The 26,154-nt window shown below is 34.1% G+C and overlaps 1 protein-coding gene and 2 long non-coding RNA genes across 3 annotated transcripts in view; all 3 read left to right on the top strand.

Moving 5' to 3' along the window:
• Positions 1 to 18,501, top strand: part of LOC145333352 (uncharacterized) — a 40,421-nt gene extending 21,920 nt beyond the window's left edge. Inside the window, exons 8-14 of the mRNA XM_080178469.1 lie at positions 12,003 to 12,140; positions 12,273 to 12,341; positions 12,616 to 12,755; positions 13,471 to 13,606; positions 17,910 to 18,093; positions 18,191 to 18,244; positions 18,469 to 18,501. Coding sequence (XP_080034595.1) covers positions 12,003 to 12,140; positions 12,273 to 12,341; positions 12,616 to 12,755; positions 13,471 to 13,606; positions 17,910 to 18,093; positions 18,191 to 18,244; positions 18,469 to 18,501 — 754 coding nt within the window. The remainder of the gene's footprint in view (positions 1 to 12,002; positions 12,141 to 12,272; positions 12,342 to 12,615; positions 12,756 to 13,470; positions 13,607 to 17,909; positions 18,094 to 18,190; positions 18,245 to 18,468) is intronic.
• Positions 18,502 to 18,666: 165 nt separating this feature from the next.
• On the top strand, positions 18,667 to 20,516 carry LOC145333353 (uncharacterized). The gene is made up of 3 exons (XR_013884488.1): positions 18,667 to 18,829; positions 19,179 to 19,259; positions 20,372 to 20,516. It is a non-coding gene; the product is annotated as an uncharacterized LOC145333353 (long non-coding RNA).
• A 381-nt stretch (positions 20,517 to 20,897) lies between these two features.
• On the top strand, positions 20,898 to 21,793 carry LOC145334699 (uncharacterized). The gene is made up of 3 exons (XR_013884913.1): positions 20,898 to 20,956; positions 21,373 to 21,419; positions 21,616 to 21,793. It is a non-coding gene; the product is annotated as an uncharacterized LOC145334699 (long non-coding RNA).
• Positions 21,794 to 26,154: the final 4,361 nt, after the last annotated feature.

A 26,154-nucleotide genomic window follows, 5' to 3' on the forward strand; every position in this document is an offset into this window, starting at 1 on the left:
CATCATGCTGATACTTGCCAGAATGAAAAATCCTTCTACATTCATCCATACTCAACTCTACCTGTTTTTCATGTGGCACGTCTAATACGTGCACATGACTCGCAGTGCCGCAAAACCAGCGCTCCAATTTTAGCCTAACCTCACAACTAATAGCCTCCGACAGTATAAAATCGGTTTCTGCTAACCCCAGTAATTCCACAGATCTGACCGGTTCCATCCTATCATGCAAACAGGCAGCTGATCTAAGTTCAACATCACTTATTTGAGAACAATCATAAGCTGCTAACCGTGGATCCTGTGACGTATACATACCACCAACAATAATAAAACAATAAGTCTGCATCACAACAACAAATAACAAAATATCCAAGTACCTGACTCCTCTATCATCCTTGGATTTCTTCACAGGTATTGGTCCAGCACGTCCACTCTTTGAACTACAAGCGTCAGGCGACCTCTTTTGCATACCACGATCTCCATCTCGTCTATTCCGGTCATGTCTGTCACCACCGCCGCTTCCTCTCTTGTCATCACGCTCCCGACGGTTTTCATGGTAATCTCTTCTCCTGCAAATATTATACAAATTATTACAAATATTATTTTTTAATCAATTTTGCGAGGTTCCTAGTTACTACATCTGCTACTGAATAACGTTCTAATCTGTCTTTATCTCTGTTTTGTCTATCCTCTTCCAATTTTTGTAATTGTACTTCATTTGTAGAACCTTTAGGACGACCTTTAACAGGAATAGTCTCAGACATCTTTTGCAGTTTTGCATTATCTAACGATCTATCTAATTCATCCTCCTCAACATCCCTACCTCGTTTAACACTTCCCCTTCGTTGTTCCAAGTTTACAATTTTACTTTGAAGTTTTGGGAAAGTGTCCTCTAAAATACTCATCCGAGACTCTAACTCTCTAGCAGATTCCATGTTAACATCCTCTACACCCAAACTGTTGTCTATTAAACTATTATCAGAGGCATAATCTCCATGAAAAACACTATCCTTACTAATAGTAGAATATGTAGAGTCTAACTTAGTTTTGTCAGTCGTATCATTCGTATCTACACTGTCAGAAATATGAGTACTTTCCAAAGTATCACTAAGATCCTCAACTAAATCATCTAAATTTTCATTATCCTGAGATACATTTGACCTTTGCTGTGACAACCCAACACCCAAAAAAGATTTCTCCAAAAAATCTGGTGTTACCTGTCCATCCTTCCGCCTTCCAACCACCTCTGGACTAGCGCCACAACTATTCTCCTCTTCAGAAACGCCTGAACAAGATAAATTTCTTAAAGTATTGGGAAAGTCATAGTTTATTTTCAAGGTATTATCCACAGAGAAAAACTCATCTGTAATCACTAAGTCAATCTTTTCATCTGGAGTCAAGTCTAAAGTACTCTCAATAACATATATTTTATCCCTTGGTACAATTCTTACCCCTATGTCTTTCAATCTACACTTTTCTAGGGGTTGAACCTCGAACAAACTGTCAGAAATTACTTTTGTCACTAGACACGGACCCACCCATAGCGAACAGAGTTTACGAGCTACACCAATCGTTGTGACGTCATAATAAATATAACAATAGGAATTTATAGCTATCGGCCGACCTATCCTTTCTGTATTTTCTACCTGTAAATACTTCTCAGTTCTCTCTTGTCCAGTTCTCCAATTTCTGTCAAGGCACTCCAATAACTCTGAAAAATTCATATGTTTAATTTTCGTGCGGGTTAAAGGATCAAATGCGTCAAGCGGAAGTTTAGGGTTTCGTAGGAACATCTTGAAAAACGGGGAACATCCTAACCTCCGATTAAAAGAAGTGTTCATACAAAATTGTGTAGCTTTAAGTTTATGAGCCCAATCTCCATCTTGAAAACGTAAATCAGTCTTAAGAAACGAATACACCGATTGGTTGTATCTTTCACTAAAATTCGAATTAGCTGATCTGGGAGGGATAAAAATTTGTTCAATTCCCAACCTTAAACAAACTTCCCTAAAAACTTTCGATTTGAAACTTTGTGCATTGTCAGTCCTGATTCTCTCGCACAATCCCCAAACAGAAAATAAATTAAACTTCAAACATTCAATAATTGTTTCAGCTTTAACATCCTCAATAGCAAACAACCACACATATCTAGTACAACTGTCAACTACTATTAAAATATGCTTACAAATGACTCCACTATATTCACACTCATTCAAAGGACCTATAGCATCTATGGCCAACTCTGCCATAGCTTCCCCAGCCAAAGGAGAAAATTCTATATTATGATTATGTTTTGGTTTTTTACGTCTATTCAAACAAATGACACAATTTGCAACTGCCGCCGCTACATATTTAGACACATAGGGAAAAATGAAGTGACGATTAATCCTGCTCAAAGTCTCCAAATAACCCCTATGCCCCGCTGTAACATCTGCATGAGGTAACAAAAAAACTTTATTGTACATTCCAATAGGTACCACTACCCGTTCTATAAATTGAAATTCCTTCTGGAGCCGCATAGGTGAAGTCAAAATAATTAAACCATCTTTAAAACTCAAATGTTCAAAAAATCTTAATACTTGTTTACCACGATAAGGCATTTGAGACAATTCTCTGGACGTGGGTTTGACATTATTTACAATAAATTTCCTCACCTCAACTAGAACAGGATCCTTCTCCAGACTACGACTGAATTCTCTCGCCTTCAATCTGGACGCTATTTGACTGGCTGTCTCTGCTCCAATTCCTGCAATAAGACACAATTTAGGATCTTCTAATTGATATACAGTATCCAATATTAACTCTCCTTGTTCGTCCGTCGATAATTTAGATATCCTATCTTTACTATCCTCTAATGCAGTACGTGACAATATATCAACATTAGTATGCATCTTGCCCTGCCTATGTACAACCTCATAACTGAAGGTGGATAAAAAGTTTATCCACCTTATGGTGAGACCAACAAAATATCCGTTCTGCCTCCAAGTAGATAGATGTTTCAGTGCAGCTGAATCAGTTCTCACGATAAACTTCTTGTGTCTCAAATAACATTCAAATCTTTCAACAGCATTTACTAATGCACATAATTCTCCTTTATGCGCTGCATAATTGGCTTCATGAGTTGAACAAACACGTGACCAACACGATATCATTTTCTCTTGACCATTTTGTTTTTGACTTAACACCGCAGACATAGCTGTAGATGACCAATCTGTATCCAACACAAATGGTTCAGCCTCCATCCTCCAATCCGGGAATGATTTACTTATTTCTTCACAGAACAATTCTCTAGTCTTTGTAAAAGCTTCCATACTTTTTTCATCCCATTCTATTTTACTACTGTTTCTGAATTTGTTCAATGGTGCCGTAATATCAGAAAAATTCTTGAAATATGAACCATAATAATTTATGAAACCAGTAAATCTTTGAATATCTTTACCTGTTTCAGGTACTGGCCAATTCTTAATCTTTTCAATATATGCTTTGTCCATAAATATGCCTTCTGCATTTATAATATGGCCCAGAAATTTCACTTCCTCTGCAAACAATGTACATTTTCCAAGATTAATCTTGAGGCCTGCTTCACAGAATGTTCGTAGTAGGGTATTCAAATGCTCCAGATGTTCCTCCACATTCATACTATATACAAGAACATCGTCCAAATAAACTAGGCAAAATGCCCTTAATTCAGGACTCAAATCCATTACTCTATCCATCAACTTTACAAATGCACTTGGAGCATTGGTCAATCCGAACGGTAGCCTCTTGAAGCAATACTGCCGTCCATTAGAACAAAATGCTGTATATTTCCTGACAGATTCCTTCAAGTGCATTGAATTATACGCCGAAGTAAGGTCAATGGACGTAAAAATCTTCTTTCCTCCAAGTTTGTCAAATAGCTCACCAATGTTAGGCAAAGGGTAACATATCTTCTCAGTTATCTCATTTAACGAGCGGTAGTCCAGGACAAACCTGACTTTCACCTCGTTAGTATTTCCCACCTTCTTCTTAACAGCAAAGATTCCAGAATTAAACGGTGAATTACATTCTTCTATCACATCTGTTTCCAACCATAAATCAATCTGTTCTCTTAGTTTCTCTGCATGATGAGGATTGAGTCTAATCATTCTATTTTTGAAAGGTTGAGCTCCAGGAACTAACTGAATGTCATACTCCTCCAAAGTACAAGATCCAATATCCGTAGGGTCAATCGATAACGCCTTAAAATTCTTTAAAAACAAACCAACTATTCTTCCTTTCAAAGAGACATTATCTTTTAAAAACGGAACTTTATCCAACTTCAATTTATCTTTAATAAAACGAATCTTCTTTAATGTTGTTGACACATCTTCTTTAACTCTGTTCTCTTGCAACATCGCTATCTTCTCCGCTAAAAACAAATTTCCAACCAAAGTACCAGCAGGAACAGATTTCTTAACAGTTTCAAAATTCGTAATTTTAGTCATAATTTTACCGTTTTTTCCCACCTCAGTAATTCCTTCATTTATCAACAAGTTATTTCGGCTACAGTAACCTTGTCTAGGAGCTATATAACACAACTGTCCTTCAGGCATATTTCCCTTAGTTGAAACTTCTACCACCACTGTACTTAATGCTGGAATTTCTATTCGATTTTTCAATGAACAAATCCATTTTTGGTCTTGTAACTCAGCTACATTAATCTCAGGTTTCTTAGTTCTTGCCTTCTCCAGTTTCTCCAAAACCGTATGAACCAAATTCTTCACTACAATTTTTCGTTTAGCTACCAAATTCACACTAATTCCATGCATCTCAATCCTGTTGCCATCCTTGGCAAATATCGTCTTCACGTGATTTTTGTTCAGCCAATGACTGCCTAGATTCATAGGTACAGTCATGCCAGAAATAACAAAGCAATCTTCTTGAAAACTGTGACCTCCAATCTGAAATTCAACATTCCGAACAACACCATCAATCTTGATGCTGGAACCCTGCACGCCTGTTGCTTTCGAATCCGTCTCTTCAATCATACAATCAAGCTTTCTAGCCAACACTTGAGATATCAGGCAGCCTCGTGCATTGCCGCTGTCAATTAAGGCCAGGATTTCCATGCCACCAATCTTCGTTGGAACGTAAACTTCAGCCGCTCCAGCCGCCATCTCAGAATCTTCATGAAACTTATAAACAGCTATCTAACCAACACCAGCAGTTATGAGGTTGTAACTATCCAATTGTCTATCAAATAACTATCTATCTGTCTACAACAAATAACAAAATAACGGAATAAAACAAATCACTCACCGACAAAATTTCATCCACCAACAGAAACGTCCAAAATATCTCTTAATCCACAATCAATAAAACTTCTCTCCGGCCAATCTAAAATATTACAAACTTTTAGATGCCAAATAATGGATAAATCACTTTAAATAAGAATTAATATCGGTATTAATATATATATATATATCAAATTGTTTACAAGACTACTTTTCGAACAGCAATATATATATAATGGTAATCAAATATTAACAGCATAAAACAAAATCTTAACAACTCACCATCAAATAAATAATGATGACAGTATCTCTCAATCACCACAAATACTCTTCTCGGCCAATCTAAAATAAAATACAATCATTTTAGATGCCATATTTAAATGTTTTCACTGAACAAATAAACTTGCAACACATTCAATAAAAGAAATTGTATTAAGAAATATAACATGAATCAAATATTATCAATCACCAAGCAAATTAATCTTTCCAAATACCATAAATTCAATTCTTTTGTAATTCAATAAAATATTACCTAACAACCTAACAAAACTATTATTGTCAGATTAAAACTGAGATGTATAAAAGGTTTAAAAGTCGAAATTCAACTAACTATATATCTCAATACCTGAGAGCACCTTCTTGCGCAGCTCTGCTTCTCTCTGCGCATGGAACGCCCCACGCCTGATAATCATTGCAGCTACCTCTCTACACCACCCCATTTTGCGCATACCAGCTCTGAGAGATAGTGCAAACTTCTTTGCAAATATGTTCACTCCCCCTTTTTCTCAACTTTTTATTTGCGCATACCAACTCTGAGAGATAGTGCAAACTTCTTTGCAAATATGTTCACTCCCCCTTTCTCCTCAAACAAAAGAGACAGCTCCACCATATTTGCGCATACCAACTCCGAGAGACAACCCCTCCCTTCCTTCCTAGAGAGAGACTACTCCACGATTATATCTAATGCATTATAACAATTTTGCTTCATGAAATTCTAAACTTCATAAAAAATTTTGCTGAATCAACATTACTAAATCGCAATATAATTGTTTTAAAATCAAATACTTTAAACCACAATAACTGACTCAACTTTTAAAACAATTTTCCACATTTCATCAAAATTTAATACTTTTCAAATATCTAATTTCACATTTTTATCAAATTTGATTCAATTTAAAATTCAAATTAATATTTTTCAATAGCAATTTTACAAAATTGTATTCCTAATTCGTTTTTCATTTTCACTTTTTTATTATTCTTATCTCTGTTAGACTCCACAACAGTCTGAAACAAAAATGAATTTTTCTAATTTCAACAAAACATAATCAAAAACTAAATTAATTATTTTGATTTCCATTATAACATAATCTCATAATTTCATATACGTTTATAAACAATATGTTATCTTTTCATAATTCAAAATAAACCATCAAAATAAATTATCACAAAATTAGAGTTGCTTCGTTCACTCTTTATCATTAATTTTGTTTTGTTGTTGTTTATTTACAATGCGCATAAATCAAAACAATGCCGCGTAACAAGTAGAAAACGGAATAAGGTTTTAATGATCATAATACATACAAAACATTAATACCATAAAATGTCATCTATAATAGCATTATTCCATGCCTCAACTTCCGCTACAAGATCATCTTCATAATCGTGTGCCCCTAAACCATCGACATACGCCACTTCCTTCGTATCCTCCCCTTCTTTCACCTCTCCTTCAATTTCACCAACCAATTTCTTTTTATCAATACTATTTTCATTCTTTTTAAAACTCTTTTGCCCCGTCTTATAAGGAACAAAAGGCTTGTTTCCCCACCGCAAAAAGTATTTTCCTTTAGGATTAGGCAACTTTTTATCTCTAATATCAAAACAATCCCTCATCATGTGACCTTTTCTGTTGCAATAATAACAAATAAAACCACCTTGAATTGCGCCAATTAAAGGAATAAGTTCAGCTGGTCCGCCAAATTCATCAGCTAAATCAATTTCACATTGATTTATTTCATATGACAAATTATCTTCATCACTAACCTGATCAATAGTTACAGGATTTGACTTGGAACCAACGCCACCAACCATCGTTTTAGCCAAAGCCATCTGGTTTGTTGTACATCCTCTAGCCATTGACCCTGAAATTTGGTTAAATTGTAGCCCTTTAACAATCAGTTGTGCTTTAACTATTAACTCTGTCCGAAACTTCGGTATCATTCGCACTTGTCCGTCACGCTCCAAATCCAACGCAAATTGACGCATCTGATTAGCCAAAAGTGGAGATAAGATCACATTACACACTTGAGAATAGAAATCCATAAACATATCATCAGTTGGTTTCGGATACGCACGTTTCCAGAAAGATAGTATCTTATCAAAAAATGCATCAATCTTATCATTCTCATGTTGCTTAACACTCAAATACGCATCTTTACACACATTTTTCATGTCGGGTGGTAAAAATGTCTCTCGCATCTTACACAAGTACCCCTTTAGTGTTAATCGTCTATTCTCCATATCAGCAGGTTTTAGTGTATAACCACAAGCGGTTCTTACACCCACACACTTATCAAACAAAATTTCCTTACACACTTGATGATTAGTCATATGATAACGTCTAGTAGTCATCCAAAACCTCTCCAAATAATCATCAAAGAAAATCACATTATCGTCAACCAAAAATTCAGGCGCATTTTTTCTGAACTGATCATCAAGTTTAGCACACGTTTCATTGTACCTATGAACATTCTCCTCCCCCTGCGAAACATACAAAGATCTATCTGGTACATAAACAAGAGATTTACACCAACTAACCTGCGATTCACTCAGTCCAGCTTCAAAAAAATTGAGCGTATTAAAATCCTCCGCTTTAACCTCAGAAAGGGCTGGCCACCACATGAGAACTCCATTGTAGATATTATCCACAGCATCAACCTTAGACAACTCCCAAAGTTTTATGATCTTATCCTCATGATCTTGCATACCACCAAAAATAGTTCGAGAACCACTAGCAAACAAGTTAGGCTTCTCCTCTGAACCTCCAGATCCTCCAGCCGTCCGCTGCCACGGCATAGAGTTATTCAAACCATTCTGCTGGTTATTCGAACCATTCTGCCGGTTATTCGAACCATTCTGCTGGTCATTCAAACTATTCTGCTGGGCAATCTTTTCTAGAATTCGCTGCTGGCCAGTCATAAACTCATCCACAACTGTCACATTCTCGGTTTTGATATCATTATCAACACTAGGCACCACCACCTTATCAAGACGATCTTCCAAATCGTCCATCCGAGTAGCCAGTCCAGTAACCGCAGTACTATTAGTATCAACATTATCCGTCAACTCCTGAATTTTCGTCTCCAGCGGCGCCATACGCCCACCCAGCTCCGCCGCCACATTATCAATTCTAGTTCCAAGAGCATGGATCTCATTCTTGACCGTACCCCAAAAACTTAACATGTACACATCCTTCTCCTCCTGAGACATCTTTTTCCACTCAGCAATGTCCATCCTGGTCACTGCAAATATCCTGAACAAAAACCAAAAGCAAAGAAATAATACAATTAAAAGAAAATCTGAGCTATAGATTCGTACTACACTACTGCGCCAAAATGACGTGTAGTAATAGCAAGAACAAACAGCTAAATATTCTAATAAAGTGTATTAATTCAAGACAAGTTAAACATACAATAATAATATTAAATATAATGGCAACTATTCACTTTTATGTTCGTGCCGAGTTGCAGAGCAATGTCTTGCTCCGAAACGGTTGACACAAGAACTAAAAGCTAATATACAAAATACATGCATTGCTCTCAAGTCAGGAAGAAAGGGACTATACATCACACAAAGATGAGGTTATAATTTTGTGTCTAGGCGACGTAATTTAAGATTGATTTTTTCTTTTATGAGCATTGGAAATCGTTCAACAATTCCATTGTACATAAAATGCTTTTTTGAAATGCCTAGAACTTTTTTGTTATTGAAGCTGAAGGCTTTAAATTTGGGGTATTGGGTCTTCTTGTGGCAGTCTTTCAGCAGTTAAAGCGTGTTATTTCTTGCAGGCGTCCTTTAAAGGGACAAACCTCCTAATGGGACAAACGTACTAAAGGGACAACCATCCCAAAAAATATCAATTTATTTAGTATGAGGTAAGGTTCGATTTTTGTTATGCGAGGTTGTATCGGGTTCGAAACCATGCTGTTTGATAGCCACAGACTTTGGGAAAACGGATTTTTAAATTTCAGCCTTTATGCAAAGTTATTCAAGAAATAAAATTCGATTTTGAATTAGTCCGTGTGTATTGTCGCCATTTTGGATTTAATTGTTAAATTGTTTTACTGTTAGTGGATTTCCCCCCCCCCCCTATTATCTCAGTTCCTATTAGAGCTAGAGGGCTAAAATAGTGCAAGTCCCCTGTTTGAAAATTAATTTCCGACCTTTTATAAGTCTAAGTCAATTTTCGCTTCCTTCACCCTTTTATTTAACAACCTTTGTTTTTAGGACTTTTTTTACTTAAAAATTTCAAACGGCTGTAATTTTCTTATTTTTGAAGCTAGAAGAACAATTTTTTTTCCAGAAAATGTTTATCTTTATGTAAATTTCACATTAAAAATATCAAAATATAAATTTCAGTGGCCGCAGCTGTACTTTGAAGCTGGCAGCCGCCGCAGTCAGCGGTCGGCGGGAAAACGGCGGCGGATCTTTATAAAATTTTAATACGTTATATAGACATGTAAGAAAAGCTTAAGTTTAAAATTTGAAGTCTCTAGGTAAAAAATTGCGGCCACAGGAGCCTTTTAAAGATTTCTGGAGACCTGGAGGATCAAGACCTGCAGGATCATACCTGGAACCTGAAAGTGACTTGAACACCTGTATTTCATATAAGGATGTACTACTAGAGGATATTTAGTATTTTGGTATGATAAAATGCTTTGTTATAATCAAAAAAAATATTTTTGCTCTTTACCTGCATGACCCTGTCAGGTTTGCTGGCATCCTGTGCCCGCCAGGATGGAGATATTCAAAAAATTCAAACTCTCAGTTATGTGTCATACCCATACTTAAAAAGTCACGCAGTTTGGGTTTTATCTTTCACACACAGAAAATGAGATAGAAAAAACCGGAGGGGGGGGGGCGTTCAACGCCCCCCCCCCCCGACCTTTAAGGGTTAAGAGATGTCCCTTTAGGACCTTTGTCACTTCAGGATCTTTGTCCTTTAGGAGGTTTGTCCCATAAGGAGGTTTGTCAGTGTAACAAAAAATCTACAGAATTTATGTTTATTTAAACTGCGGATTTTAAAATCCCCAACATAGTTTCAAAGTTTTTAAAATAGGTCTGATAATCATTTACTTATTATTTAATAAACAAGAATGACAACATTCATAAGTAGTGAAGCTCAAAAATTATGAATGGATATCGTAAAAAATTTACTATAGAGCATTGTCATTTAGTAAACATCAAACTTGATAAGATAGGGAAATCACAAAAACTTAAAAATCACAAAAAAATTAAAAATCTAGGAATTGTTCTAGCAATGCAATTTATAGACAAATCTTAATGAAACTTTATGGAAATATGTAGAATATTAGCATATTCAATTTCAGTTGTCAGATTTTCATTGCTCATGATGGAAATTTCAATATTAAATTATGTCATCTGGAAGCAAAATTAAAATCTTATTTTTGTCAGAAATTTAGACTGCCAGAAACTGATACCATTTTTAACAAAAAAATCTCTTTTAAAAATTCGGTTTAAATTGCATCTATAGGCGTAAAATCATAGCAGGAAAAAATGAAACTAAAGTAAGTAATATGGATGCTAAGCTGTGATTGGTAGTTCAGCGGATTTAGCGTGGACTCAGACTTCTGATTGGCTGGAAATCCTAAAGTCTGGCATTCTCACACTACAGTACTCTCAATACAACTCAAATCAAACTGAATTTTTTGAATAATTTTGACCATAAAGAAGGGTGTTTTTAATGTAAAAATGTTATCAGTTACTGGCATCCTAAGTTTCTGCCAAAAATAAGCTTATAATTTTCTTTCTAGGTGACGTATTTTAATAATGAAAATTATATTATTAGCAATGAAATACTTTCAAAATTTTCATTGTACTAAAAATATCATTTTGAAAAGTCCATAACTATTTTGATATTGAACTAGAGGGTCTACTCGTGGCAGTCTTTCAGTAGTTAAAGCGGTATATTTCTTGCAGGGTTCCTTTAATGAAACTCAGTGAAAATATGTAGAATGTAAAATTGATTAAAGGAACCCTTCAAGAAATACAACACTAAATGCTGAAAGACTGCAACAAGTAGACCCAATACCCCAAATTTGAAGCCTACAGTGTGAAATCATAGTGGACACAAGTAAAACTAATACAAGCTTAGCTGTGTTTGTTGAGCTGATTCAGACTTCTGATTGGCTGGAAATACTACAGTACTTTCGGTAGAATGCCTGTTAAACTTAATTTGTTTAGTGATTTTGACTATAGAAATGGGTATTTTTATTGTTGAAATATAATAAGTTACTGGCAACCTCAATCTAAGACGAAAATAAGCTTATAATTTTGTTTCTAGGCTACAAAATTTTTAACATGAGCAATGAAAATCTTTCAAAATGTTATTTTAAAATGTCTACAACTACAAGAATTGGATCTACTTGTGGCAGTCTTTCAGCAATTAGATCCGTTTATTTCTTCATTTAAATAGGAAAAAAGAATAATGTATTATCTAACATATCTTTTTAGATTTACTCTGAGCTCCTTAATACCAAAGGAAAGTTATAATGGGAATTATTATTACTATACTGATAGTTGCAATGATGTTACTTTCATAGTATTTGAGAATACTTTACCCATATCTGCAGATCAACTTAATACTCTAAGGTTAGTTTTCATAACTTTGCCAATACAAATTACTTTTTACTTGTTTGCCAAAGGTTTATAAAAAGTAAAAAAAAACTATTTCTTAGGGCCAAAGCCATAAGTTTTCTATATTGCTAGGTTTTAATATTTTAGATCAATCACCAGATCTTTTCCTCCTATACCTCCAACTGTACCAACAGGAGATACTGTTATCTACTACAGGTAAATATAATGGTTTTGTTTCAAAATAAAACAATTATAATGACTCTAATCTCATTCAGAATTACCGAAAATCATTATTTTAGCCTTTATTTTGTTTATTTAGAAAAATAACATTAAATTCATTAGGGTGCCGTAGAGGGATGTAGAGGTGTCTTAACACTCTCCTTAAAATTGAAATTGAATATCTGCTGCTTTTTTTAACCCCTAATGAATTTGTACGTACCTGGTGAATAGCTGGTTTGATATCATGTTACTAAATCACTGTATGTTACAGACACAAAAAATCAACAATCGCTTCATTTCTTGGTAATTCCTTACCACAGAATTCTGAATGTGCAGGAACAGAAGAGTCTCCAGTAGATTTGATCTTAAGTTCCAGGGCAATTAACCAGCTCAGTAATTTTACTTTATCAAGTAATAATTAATTTTTTTGTCATTAAATTAAATCTCAAGAAATACACTGCTCTAACTGCTGCAAGACTGCAACAAGTAGACCCAATACCCCAAAATTTGAAGCCTCCAGCTTCAATAACAGAAAAGTTATAGGTATTCTGTTATTGAAGCTATAACTTTTCTGTTATAGGTATTTTAAAATAACATCTTAGGTATATGAAAATTTTAAAAGTTTTCCATTGATCATGACAGAAATTTCAATTTTAAACTATGTCATCTAAAGCCAAAATTAAAATCTTAATAGTAAACTGATTTTTTTTGGAATGATTTTGACTGTGAAAATGGGTGTTTTTTTTAAAAATGTAATCTGTTACAGGCAACCTAACTTTCAGCTAAAAATAGCTTTTAATTTTGCTTCTAGGCGACATAATTTATTATTGAAATTTCTATCATGAGCAAAAATAAGCTTTCAAAATTTTTATATACCTAAAATGTCACTTTGATCAAATTTAGGGTATTGAATCTACTTGTGTCAATCTTTCAGAAGTAAGAGTGGTGTATTTATTGCAGGCTTCCTTTAACAATTATTACAACACCCATAAAAGATGCTTAATAAATAAGACATTAGTCAATTAAATAACCATTGACAAATATAGAATACTTTTTAAACTGGAAAAACATAATATTATTTAGAACAGTAAATGATTTTGCCCTAATCACAACATAAAAATTCTAGGATTTACATTGCCAGTAAGCGGGAATATGTCTTATGGAAATTTTGGATTGAATTTATTTTTTAATTCATTTAATCCATCTTCTCTGTTCCCATCAACAGGTCCAACTATAACTGGTGGAAGTCTTGGTACAGATAGGTAAGTATTTAGCAGACCAGCAACTCTACAAGCGTTTCGTCTGTACTCCTGTATTCTAGGATATGTATTTCCAGAAAGTAGAAATAAAACTTATGAAACTTCTGAATAAAGATTTCCCCTTATCTTAATCTTGGATTACATTGGTATTGCACCCATACGGAATTGCACCCACAGAATTGCACCCAGCGGGATTGCACCCAACGGGATTGCACCCACACAGAATTGCACCCATACAGGATTCCACCCACGGAATTGCACCAATACGGGATTCCACCCACGGAATTGCACCCATACGGTACTCCACCCACGGAATTGCACCCATACGGGACTCCACCCACGGAATTGCACCCATACGGGACTCCACCCACGGAATTGCACCCATACTGGACTCCACCCACGGAATTGCACCCATACGGAACTGCACCCACGTAATTGCACCCATACGGGACTTCACCCACGGGATTGCACCCATATGGGACTCCACCCACGGAATTGCACCCATACAGAATTCCACCCACTGAATTGCACCCATACGGAATTGCACCCACGGAATTGCACCCACGGAATTGCACCCATATGGAACTCCACCCACGGAATTGCACCCATATGGGATTCCACCAACGGAATTGCACCCATACTATATTCCACCCACAGAATTTCACCTATATGGGATTCCACCCATGGAATTGCACCCATGCAGGATTCTTTTCTCAAATTTACAATTTTTGAGAGGGTGGGTTAAATGTATTAAAAAAATTTTATGGTGGTTGGGTGACTTTCAACACTCCCCTAAATTTTTTTTCCTAAATTCTGTTTTAAATTTTTTGGTTGGAGGGGTGATTTCTCACACCCCCCCTTAATTTTTTTTTCTATCATTTATTCCCTAACCCCCTAAAAATTGAATATGGAAGAAAAAAAATTTTGAGAAATTGAAAATTTGAATAAAAAGAAGAAAAACTTTTTAGAGGTGTGGGAGTTACCCCACCCTTCAAATTAAAAATAAGAGACAAAAATTTTTTGGGGGGGTATGGGAGGTCATGCCACTCTGGAAAAAATGAAAATTGAAAACAGAAGAAATTTTTTTCAAGGGGTCACCCCACCCTCCAAAATATTGAAAATAGAAGAAAAATCTTTTTGGGGGGTGTGGAAGGTCACCCCACCAACTGAAAAATTGAAATTGGAAGAAAAAAAATTGGGGGTAATTCCATGTGGATGCAGTTCAATAGTTGGAATCCTGGAATTCTGAAACATCCTATTCCTTTTTCAAAATGATAATTATTCCTAATCTAGTTGGGAATACAACTAATTGAAAAAGGAGAATAGCTATAGGGTTGTTTTTCTAAAAATCTAAACTATTCAGCTCAAAATTGACATTACAAAAAAATAAAAATAGTTTTGAGATTATATTATAATTCTAGACAACTTTTATTTTATGACTTTTTTAATTTTGAGGTTAAATAAAAAACTTAATGAATCACAATTCTACTAGTGTTAAATCAAATTCTAATCTTACATTTTCTTCAATGGATCTTTTGCAGCCTACATTTTCGAAAACGGAGAGAGGAGGAGAAGTTCTGGCAGTTGGTGGTTTTGACTACATTGAAAGAAAGGACAGGTGGCTTCTAAATGGTTAAAAAACGTGGCGTTGCAGGGAGCACAAGAAGCTCAAGTGTCCTGCAACTGTTAAGACTTTGAATGGAAAGGTTATTGAAAAGTTAGGCTGGAATAACCACTCCCATCATGGTGATCCTCTTAAACCAATGGTGAGGCAAGTCCAGTCCGATTTGAGAGCTAGAGCATCTACTAGCATGGAATCTACTAGCTCCATAGTTTCCTCATCATTGCTGAATGTTAATCAAGATGTTTTGCAACGGTTGCCCAAGCGTAGCAGTCTTAATGACAATTGTAGGGCAAAAAGAAGAGCTACAAATATTGGACCAAATCCACAGGATTTAAATTTTGAGATGCCTCAAAAATTTGAAACTCTAAATCTTTATGATAGTGGTTCTAATGACCCTAACAGAATGCTGATTCTTGGAAATAGAGATTTGTTAGAGGTATTAGAGAATGCTGAATTATGGCAAGGTGATGGAACATTTGACATTTGCCCAGCTGTTTTCTATCAACTGTACACCATACATGCTAAAATTGGAAATACTTATCCTCCATGTGTGTACTTCTTGTTGACTAACAAATCTCAAGAGACATACATCAGAGCATTAGAGCAACTAAAATTGCTCATTCCTAATGCTAGTCCAAACACAATCCTTGTTGATTTTGAAGGGCTCCCATCAATGCATTTGGTCAAGTATTTCCAACTTCAACATTGAAAGGATGTTATTTTCACCATGGGCAAAGCCTTAACAGAAAGGTTGGTGAATTGGGCCTTAAAACTCAATATGAAAATAATGCTGAGTTTAACCTATCAGTGAAATGTCTTCAAGCACTCTCATTTGTGCCTGAAGTAAGGGTATTGGATATTTTTCTAGAGCTAGCTGACACATTTCCTCAAGACATAGATAGAGTTTATGAACTGTTATCTTATTTTGAAGTTACATATGTAAGAGGAAGAGAAAGAGCAAATTGAATGGGAAGAGCACCTCCCAGCTATAGTCCTGGTTTTTGGAATCATTATACTGATGTTCAGAATAATATTCCAAGAACTACAAATGCAGTTGAAGGCTACCATACTGCTCTTAATGCTATCTTTTTATCCAAACATCCATCCCTGTGGAATCTAATAGAAGGGTTGGAAAAGGACATTGTGCTTCATTTAAAGACCCTAGCTGACGACAGTGTAGCCAACAATCCTCCTCAAAGGCAAAAGTACAAAGTACTTTATAACCAGAGACTAGCAAGCAAAGTTGCAACCTTTGAGAATGCAGCTAACAAGATGCAATACTTGCGCTCCATTGCTAACATCAATAGCTCTGCTTAGTGATTGGTGAGATTTTTTTTTGAAAAAAAAATAAAAGTCACAAAAAAGCACAAAATTAATGAAAATCACAAAAAAAAACTAAAAAACAATAAAATACAATAAGAATTTTTTAAACCAAAAAAAAAAAAAAAAAAAAATGGCTTTTTATAATACTTGACCTCCTCGTGGTGTAAGCTGGATTCGACCAACAAAGTATTGCTCTTTAAAACTATTTTTTTTCAATTTCAGGTGAAATCCTGGGTGTAGTTCAATAGTTAGAATCCTGGATTTTGGGTTCAAATCTGTTTTTTTGTGGAACATGTTTGGGTGCAATTCTGTGGGTGGAATCCTGAAGTATGGATGCAATTCAATGGGTTGAATCCCGTATGGGTGCAATTCTGTGGGTGGAATCCTGTAGGGGTGCAATTCCATGAGTGGAATCCTGTATGGTGCAATTACATGAGTGGAATCCTGTATGGGTGCAATTCCGTGGGTGGAATCCCGTATGGATGCAATTCAGTAGGTGGAATCATGAATGGATGCAATTCTGTGGGTGGAGTCCTGTATGGGTGCAATTCCGTGGGTGTAATCCCGTATGGGTGCAATTCCGCGGGTGGAATTCCGTTTGGGTGCAATTCCGTGGGTGGAGTCCTGTATGGGTGCAATTCCGTGGGTGGAATCCCGTATGGGTGCAATTCCGTGGGTGGAATCCCGTATGGGTGCAATTCCGTGGGTGGAATTCCGTATGGGTGCAATTCCGTGGGTGGAATCCCATATGGGTGCAATTCCGTTGGGTGGAGTCCCGCTGGGTGCAATTCCGTGGGTGGAATACCGTATGGGTGCAATTCCGCTGGTGGAATTCCGTTTGGGTGCAATTCCGTGGGTGGAGTCCTGTATGGGTGCAATTCTATGGGTGGAATCCCCTATGGGTGCAATTCCGTGAATGGAATCCCGTATGGGTGCAATTCCGTGGGTTGAATCCTGTATGGGTGCAATTCCGTGGGTGGAATCCCATATGGGTGCAATTCCGTTGGGTGGAGTCCCGCTGGGTGCAATTCCGTGGGTGGAATACCGTATGGGTGCAATTCCGTGGTTACCCTTAATCTTGATAGGAATTTCAATACTGGAGGTAAAACTCCTCCTCTTGTCCTTTTCTTTTGATTCTGTGTTTGTAGTGGATAAGATCCTTCCACTATTCTGTTTTTCAATGGACAGTTGTTTTTCAAATCTGTTACATCATTATGTTTTCTTACCTGCAGTGTTGTGTCAGCAGTACTTCTATTTTTCCAAAAACTTGCCTGGTTTGTCATACATAACAAATGGGAGGCATCAGTTACCTGGATAACTCTACAATTTAATACTATATCCTTTTTTTTGTAATTTTAGTTATGAAATGATTGCATTTGACTTGAACTGGGGTAGTGTCAGTACCCAAGGCTCAGAACATTCTATAGATGGAAAAAAATATCCAGCTGAACTCCAAATTCGACTGTTTAATCAGAAATATCAGGGAGAGAGTTCTTGCAATATTTCCTCAGATTGTGGAGCTATCTTGTCTTTCCTTTTTGAAGTAAGTATTATTTTGATTACATTGTATAATAATGTGATAACAATTTAGATATTTAATCATTTTCTTTTTTATTGTCTTGATCTATAATCTTGTTTAGGTTAGTTCTACAGGAAATCCAAATCTCAGCCAATTTTTGGACCAAGTAGAAGAAGTAAGTATAGCAATTAGATAAATAATTTTTAAATAAAGGTTTTTTAGCAAGGAAAGATATAAGGATTAATGTACCACCAGAAATACAGAAGGATAGAAACCAAAACTTGCATAATTCAAATCAAATTATGTACAATATTTGCAAAGATATTTTATCTTTGGTAAAAAATGAAGAAAAATATAATTTGCATAAATATTTTTACAATACTATTTTCATCTTTTCAGTTAACAATTTCATCAAACAATCCAGGAAGGTAAGCACTAAGTCTCAAAACAACATGATTTAAAATCATAATCTTTCATACAAAATAAGGTTTATTAAAATTTTTGGAAAGAATAAAATTAAAAATTAAGCAAATAAAAATTAGCATTAATTACTTTATTTCTTCTTATATGATTATAATCATAAAATGTGTTTTTATTTTCATAGAATCTTTTTGGACTCTTTAATTCCAATTGAGAAGTTATTTGGAAATTATTATTACTACTATGGATATTTCTCCACTGGCAATTGTTTTGAACTTGTACAGTGGATGATTTTTGATGAACCTTTGCCAATCTCTGAAGGTCAACTAAATATTTTAAGGTAAGAAAGTATCATGATTATAATTATTTACAGAACAATGGGTAAACTAAAACTAAACATTCTTGAAAAAATCTTATTTGTTCCTTTTATTTGTTAAGAATAAGTATGATAGTTATTTCTTGCATTGTATTATAGACAGCTTTCCGCGGATATAAAATGTACAATTGTACCATTAAAACCAGTATTTTCAACCCCGAGATGCCAAAGGCACGGGTTAAGAAAACTTGCTTTAATCTCATGATTGTTCATTTTTATATTCATAGAAAACTGGATATAATATGATGCAAGATATAGTTTTTCTGTTTGGAAGAGAAGTGGTTCTAGTCCACTAGATATTAATATAATTTAGGAATCTTAAAGTCAATGGCGCCAGCATAAGTGATAATTTTAGACCAACCCAGCCTTTAGGCAATAGAATTATAAGTTACAAGTAAGTCATAATAAATCTTATTTTTGTTATTATCTAATTCATTGCTCAACTCATAGACAACTTCCAGATTTATGGGTAAAGGGACTATCACTATTTATGATTTGATCTTGTGATGCTGCAAGCTTTTATTTATAAATCATCAAACACTTTTAGTAATGTACTGGGGACTGTCAAGGAATATGGATAGCCATTTCCGAGATATTATGCTTGCTACAGAGCAGACTTCCTTTACTTCCCCAGTGAACTAGGCAGTGTTACGAATAGTTGTTTATTGAACAAACTATGAAACATTTACACCTAAAATAATATTAAAATTAATACATAATTTTATATATTGTTTTTAGATCAAAATAATGATTCAAAAATATTAAGTTTTAAAAATCCGAAAACGATAGGTTTCGTGATTTCGAAATAAGAACAAAGAAAATAAATCAAAGAAATTACTCAAAATTGCATAAATCCATATAAAAACATAATAGAATTAATTGGCAAACGAATAAAATTATCATAAATGCATACAAAATAATCGCATACATAATAAGTTCAAAAATAATTGGTCTTTCTTTGAAAATTAAAGGAAAATAAATTGCTTATTTTACTTAAACAAAAAAATCTTAATATTCCAACATCCAGTTTCCTACGTAAAAGAAAATAACCTAGATATTGAACACATCAAGCCAGGAAGCATATGAGGGAAAATAAGCACGGCTAACAACACATTTCATACAAAACATGAGTTTTCATTATCATAACAACAAGCTTGTGCGTATATAAACAAAAGAATGGCTTCGTTTATGTTTGGTGCGCGCCTCTCAAGGGAGATGCCATGTAAACGATCAGCACAAAAAGTCGTCTTCATGCGCGTCACATTAGTAATAAAGGGACCTGGGATCAAATCCAGGTAGGCAGACATACACCACATAGTTACCAAGACAGAGACATTGACACCCCATTTCAAATTCAACTTTAAAAAGAAAAGGTTTATAAGAGAGTTTTCCTGGGATTTTTCTATACTTTTGAGATGGTTTACTGTAGAGGAAAACAATCAGTTTAGCACTTAGGAAGATTCTTTGCTACACACACAAACAAGCATCCTAATACTTTAATATAAGGGTACCCGAGAAGGCTACAACAACAGAAGCTCCAACCATTGCTGAGGTTGTGGTTGAGACTGTTGGCAATGCAGTGGAAATAGCTACTTTAAGCACAGGTAGTTTCATTACAGAAAAATCCAACATTTATTTTGATATGCCTTAGGCCACTAATATTTTCTATAGTCATTTTTAAAAATTTTGAAATTTTTATATAATAATTAAGATACATTGTTAATAGAAGCAATACTTTTGTAATGATTTAAGATATTTTCCCCAAAAATCTGGAGGTTTAAAATAGGTATCTTTTGATTAAATTTTTATTGCAAATATAATTAACAATTTTCCTAATGTTTAGGTCTTATTCTTATAACAAATACTGTTTTACCGGCTGTTGCGAATGTTATTGCCTTATTAGCAAATAATTTGGGTGGAGGTAAGTTTTTTTTTACAATTTAAATTGAATATCAGAATTTTAATTTTTTTCTAAATTTCTCTAATTCCATATGTAAAGTAAGTCTTTGTATATAAAAGTATTTATTTGTTTAGGATTTCTCACATTTGGCAATTCTATAGCAGGCAGTTCCTTAAGTTCAGGTTCTTCAGGTAAACATTTTTCACATTTTCAATACTCAATTATAAAATTAAGGTTACCTAATAACTCAAAATCAGAAAATGTTGGGGTTAACTTTAAAAGAATTCAGTTAGTTTATTTTTCTATTATGTCAGGTTATTTTTAGTACTGGATAGCCCTGCAAGGTTAGGACCTCCTACGGTGACTTGGAATTTAGAAAAACATCAAACCTTTAAAACATTAATCTTATTATAAAAGTTAAAAAATTGGTCAGTGCATACTTAGAGGAAAGGCACTAAACCATATAAAAATATGAGTGTATACCTATCTTAGTAATTTGAAGTAAATATGAAGAATTTAAAAAGATCAGGTTTAAAACAGGTACACCTAACTGACAAATATATTAAAAATCTACCACAGTAATTTCATGTAATTTTTTTTAATTAAGGTTTCAGTACAATTTTTACAAATGGATGTCTACCTTCAGAATGCAGGGTATCATTTTAGCATAAGAGCTTCTTTTATCCATTATTTTGGCTGTTGTTGGAGATTTTTAAAAATTCTCATGCTTCTCTGCTTGTGGATGTTGTCATGTTATAAAATTCATAAAAAAATCAAATCTATTAATTAAATTAAATTAAATTCAAAAGAGAAAATTCTTTTTTTTTATATTTTTTTTTACATATTTTAGGTTTTTGTTGGTCTGAGTACAAAGTGTTGTAGAAGAGTCAGGAGAGGGAGAAGACTTGTTTGCCCAACTAATTGTTAATGTTTCATGTATATTTTTTTTCAAAGACATTAAAAACCTCATGTATATATGTATATCTTATAATCATGTAATGTTAATAAATATTTATATTTGAAAATAAGTATATTCATATGATTTAAGATTATTAATTAATGATTTATATCATAAGATAATAAAACAAGGATTAGGTTAAAGGGAAGCTCTAAAATCAGATAGCAGGACAAACGAACAATACTAGATGAACGAACTGACCTATAAATGAGTTAAATATTAGCACGCTAAAATGACAACAACTTTTCCCTTATCACAATATCCACGTATATTTTACATCCATTCTAGTATAAAACATAGGTCATGGAAAACAATGGAAACTCAGTTTGTACATTTTTTTCCTTTTGTTTTAATTGAAGCGCCACCATTAAACTATGTTCTTTACCATACCCGCGACCATGGCTCAACACGTAGCGCATCCGCTCGTCGTCGGGAAGGTGAAGGAGGTTCGAATCTCGGTCCGACACCGCGTCATAACTAAAAACGTTAAAAATGGTTCCCACTGCTACTATGTCAGATGCGCGACGTAAATAGTTAGAGTGGGGGGAATGCAGTGGCCCAAAACAGGCGCAACTCGCTACCATGCACAGTTCGGACTTCTCAGACAAAGGTCGTGCATCTCAGAGAGTTGGTTGTCTGATGGGTGAATGGACGCTTTACAACGCAATCATAAGTATTGCATGTATGTTTCAAGGTGCGTGGAGGTCTAGTACCCGAAGCGACACCTAGCCCCTAGAGTCTTAACTCTTATGTTCTTTACCATCCTTGTTTTATATTCAATTGTACTACAGCTAGGCTCTAACATAATTCTAATAATACGTCTGTCTTTTTTGTGAACTACGAAAAAAACCCTGACTTTCCCGTATCTTATCTATGTTCAAACAGGCAGATTTAAAACTTTTCAACCAATAATTTCATTCCAAAATTGGGGTAATTTTGTCAACATGAATACATAATTTTATCGTCTAGTGTTATTTTTAGAATATTATGATATGGTTTTTATTAGTTTTTTTACTATTTTGTTTTGTCTTTATTGCAAAATAAAATAAAAACTTAAAATGCTGATTATCTCTTTAGCAAAAAAGGTAAGGCCTTTTACGTCTTTTTGCATTTGTCTTGATTTTGTTAACTTCAAAACCATAGTCAAATGACGTTCAATGGCTTCCACAACTAAATAAACATATAGGCGTCTAATTTATTTGTGTAGATTCTCATAACCATAAGACATTTTTTTGCAGAAAATAATATTGAAAGTCTTGGACTGCATCTAAGCCAATTTGTATTCTCTATTGTATTTGTAATCAAATATTTTGGTATATAAATCATTGAATTTTGTGTACTTTGTCCAATCCATGCTTCGCTAATTATGGAAACTATTGATCTTTTTTATACATTAAAATTTCTTAATCCCAAAAATCAAGTATTATGGTGTGTTTTTCTGTCTACTGTTATATCTCTACTTTGTGGTGAAGCTTCTTTTAGGTCTAAAGTTGATTTTAATATTGTTTGGGGCAGGAAATCTCCACCTTCCCAAGAGAAATCAAATAGTGGCCTCTTGATACCCCCCACCCTCACTGGTATAATATTATTGCAAAATAAATTTTTGCAAATGTGATATTTGCAAAAGCAATTAGTAAAAGTAAGAAAACTTGTACGGAAATAATTGCACACCTACTTTTTACTTCCTCACATGACATACACACTAATTATTGTCTGGCAAATATAAGAATAACAAACTTTCTCAGTGCCATTGAAGTATCAACCAACCTCACCCCTTTCTATATATATTTTTTAAAAGCGAAGCTTTTCTATAATTAGGGTCGGTCCGTCCGTCCGTACGTCCGTCCGTCCGTCCGTACGTCCGAGATAGATAGCTTTTATTCGTTAATTTAGGCATGTTAGAATTGTCCTATCGATTTCAAACTTTGCATGATGATTCCTGTAGTAGTTAGGTACGATTTAGAAAGCGTAGCAACTCTATAATCGTTACCAGAATGTCCGTATGTCCATTTTAAACATTTTGATTTTTTTACTTTTTAAATAACAATTTTTTATGTGATAAAAACACCCGATTGATCTGATTTTTTTATTACTGTTTCCTATTACAATAAAGTACAATATTATGAGCAAAGAATCTCTATAATCAAGTATTAAAAATGTAAGTTTGTCCGTAAACAGAATTCTGTATTTAAGAAGTTTTGCAACAAATTTACGTATAATTTTGTCAAACCTTATATTTTTATATTTTGTATATTCAGTTCTGACACTCAACAAAAGTTAATGTCTGTGTGTCATATCGTTTCAGAGCTTCGCTTTTATGGATGTTGTCATCCTTGTTTAAAAGTAGAATGCTTTTTTTGACAGATTATGTTAAGTATCTCCAGAAAGGCCTTTTAGAGAATATTTCAAGCATAGACGTCCAAGGGTGGGGGTAAAGTGTTTTCTCGTATTCATTCGAATCCGGTGGATAGGAACCGGTTCTCATCCATACGAAAAAACTATGTCTAGCATCGTATTATATCCAGCTTTCTACGAATATAGAAATGTACAATCATAAGATTAAAACTAGTTTTTTTAGCCGGTGACTTCGTCACCTCGGGGCTAAAAAAACTAGTTTTAATCTCATAATTGTACATTCTATATCCGCGGAAAGCCGTTTATAATACGATGCGAGAAATAACTATTACCTCCCCTCAAACTTTAAAACCCCTAATTTCACCCCTTTTATTAAAAAAAATACATAAGATTACCCCCCTTAAAATAAAAAAAGCTTGGACGTCACTGATTTCAAGGTGGGGGACTATAACCAAAGTTTCAAGGATGGGGACATACCCAAAGTTTGAAGTGCTAATGATTGCATGTTTGCAAAAAAGTAAGTTGAAGTTTTTGTTATTTAAGTACAAGATTATGAGGGCAAGATTTTGGTATACTCTCAGTATTCACAATACACAGTGGGACAAAATAATGATTTAGTTATTAGTTAGTTACAGCTTCAATATAGAATATTTAAGTTTTGGGGTAAATAATCTCATATTTCAACTTTTTCAAAACCTAGCAGGATTTTCAATTCTTGTAGCTCTAAAATAACCTTTTATGTAAATCAAAAAAGGAGGCTCTCTTGTATTAAGGCTAGACAATTTTTTTTATTTCATATTGCAACATATTAGAAAAGATTATGTCATATATTCATGGTGACCCATGAAACTAATTACTCCTGTCTTTACCCAACTAGATTATATTATATCTGTATGGTGATCCATGAAACTAATTTTTCCTGTCTTTACCCAACAGTACAAACATTGTACAGTACAATTTTATACTATTCTGTAATTATATTATAACAGGGAGAAAGGGGTCATTGGACTCTAAATTATCCTGATACCCAAAGTTTTACAAATACTTTACATTTATCGTTGGTTCAAAAACTTTGGGTACTTCTATTGAATTATGATTGGTTGGTACTGAACTAATAGTGTTCAAACTTTAACAGCCAATAATATTTATCTAGGAAAGGGGTAAATTTGTTTATCATTATGTCTATTATTTTATCGTTCATTGTCTTATCCCTAAAGACCCTGGATATTATACTGATTGTTTAGCGGAAGTTGGGTATACCCTGTGTCTCCAACATTTTTTTTGTTCAGTCAGTGAATATGCTTAAAATGAGACACGGGTTCTTTCTTACAATTCTTCTTTGTGAGTTTTTAAGAGTGATTCTTCTTTATAATTAAGGATTGTCTGTACGTAGAGAATAGATAGATAATAATTATTCATTTAGCTTGCAAAATACAATTTGATAGTACACTAAGGTTTTCTAAGCTTTTAATTGTATTAAAGATTTGATAAGAATTAAAAGGTCTTAAACTTACCAATATACAATATACTAACTACAAACAGGACAGATAATGGCCAAACATTCTAAAATTGAGTTTAAAAGTCCTCATTTTGTGCTACTGTATGCTAATAAACCAAAATTATTAAAAAGTATTGAAAATATTATTATAAGGATAACAACTACATACAACTAACATCTAAATGAAGAAGATATATACTCTTGAAGTGATTGATGATTAATCACTCAAATAAGAATATTTCTGTCAAATATTGTCGCTTTCAGTGAACTGTGAGAGCTACCTGATATTTCTTCACTTATTAATTTTATAGAATAATACACTGCACTATAGTGTTGAAAACAGACTATCCATAGAAAAACACACAGCTCAAAAGTAGGAATGTATTTCCATTAGTTACATGTAATCCTTGTCAACCTTCACAATATCAATCATATTTCATATGTTTATAATAAAATCAGAAATATCAAAAAAGTTGCTTTTTTTAAAGTGAAGAAACAAAAAAATGGTGAAAAAGTGCTTAAAAATAAAAAAGAAAAAATTAAATGTTTTGTAATGAATGTGGTTATCCCTTCTTTAG

This window comes from Acartia tonsa, chromosome 12 (genome assembly GCF_053477335.1).
Source record: "Acartia tonsa isolate MP-2025a chromosome 12, ASM5347733v1, whole genome shotgun sequence".
In the NCBI taxonomy this organism is placed as follows: Eukaryota; Metazoa; Arthropoda; class Copepoda; order Calanoida; family Acartiidae; genus Acartia; species Acartia tonsa.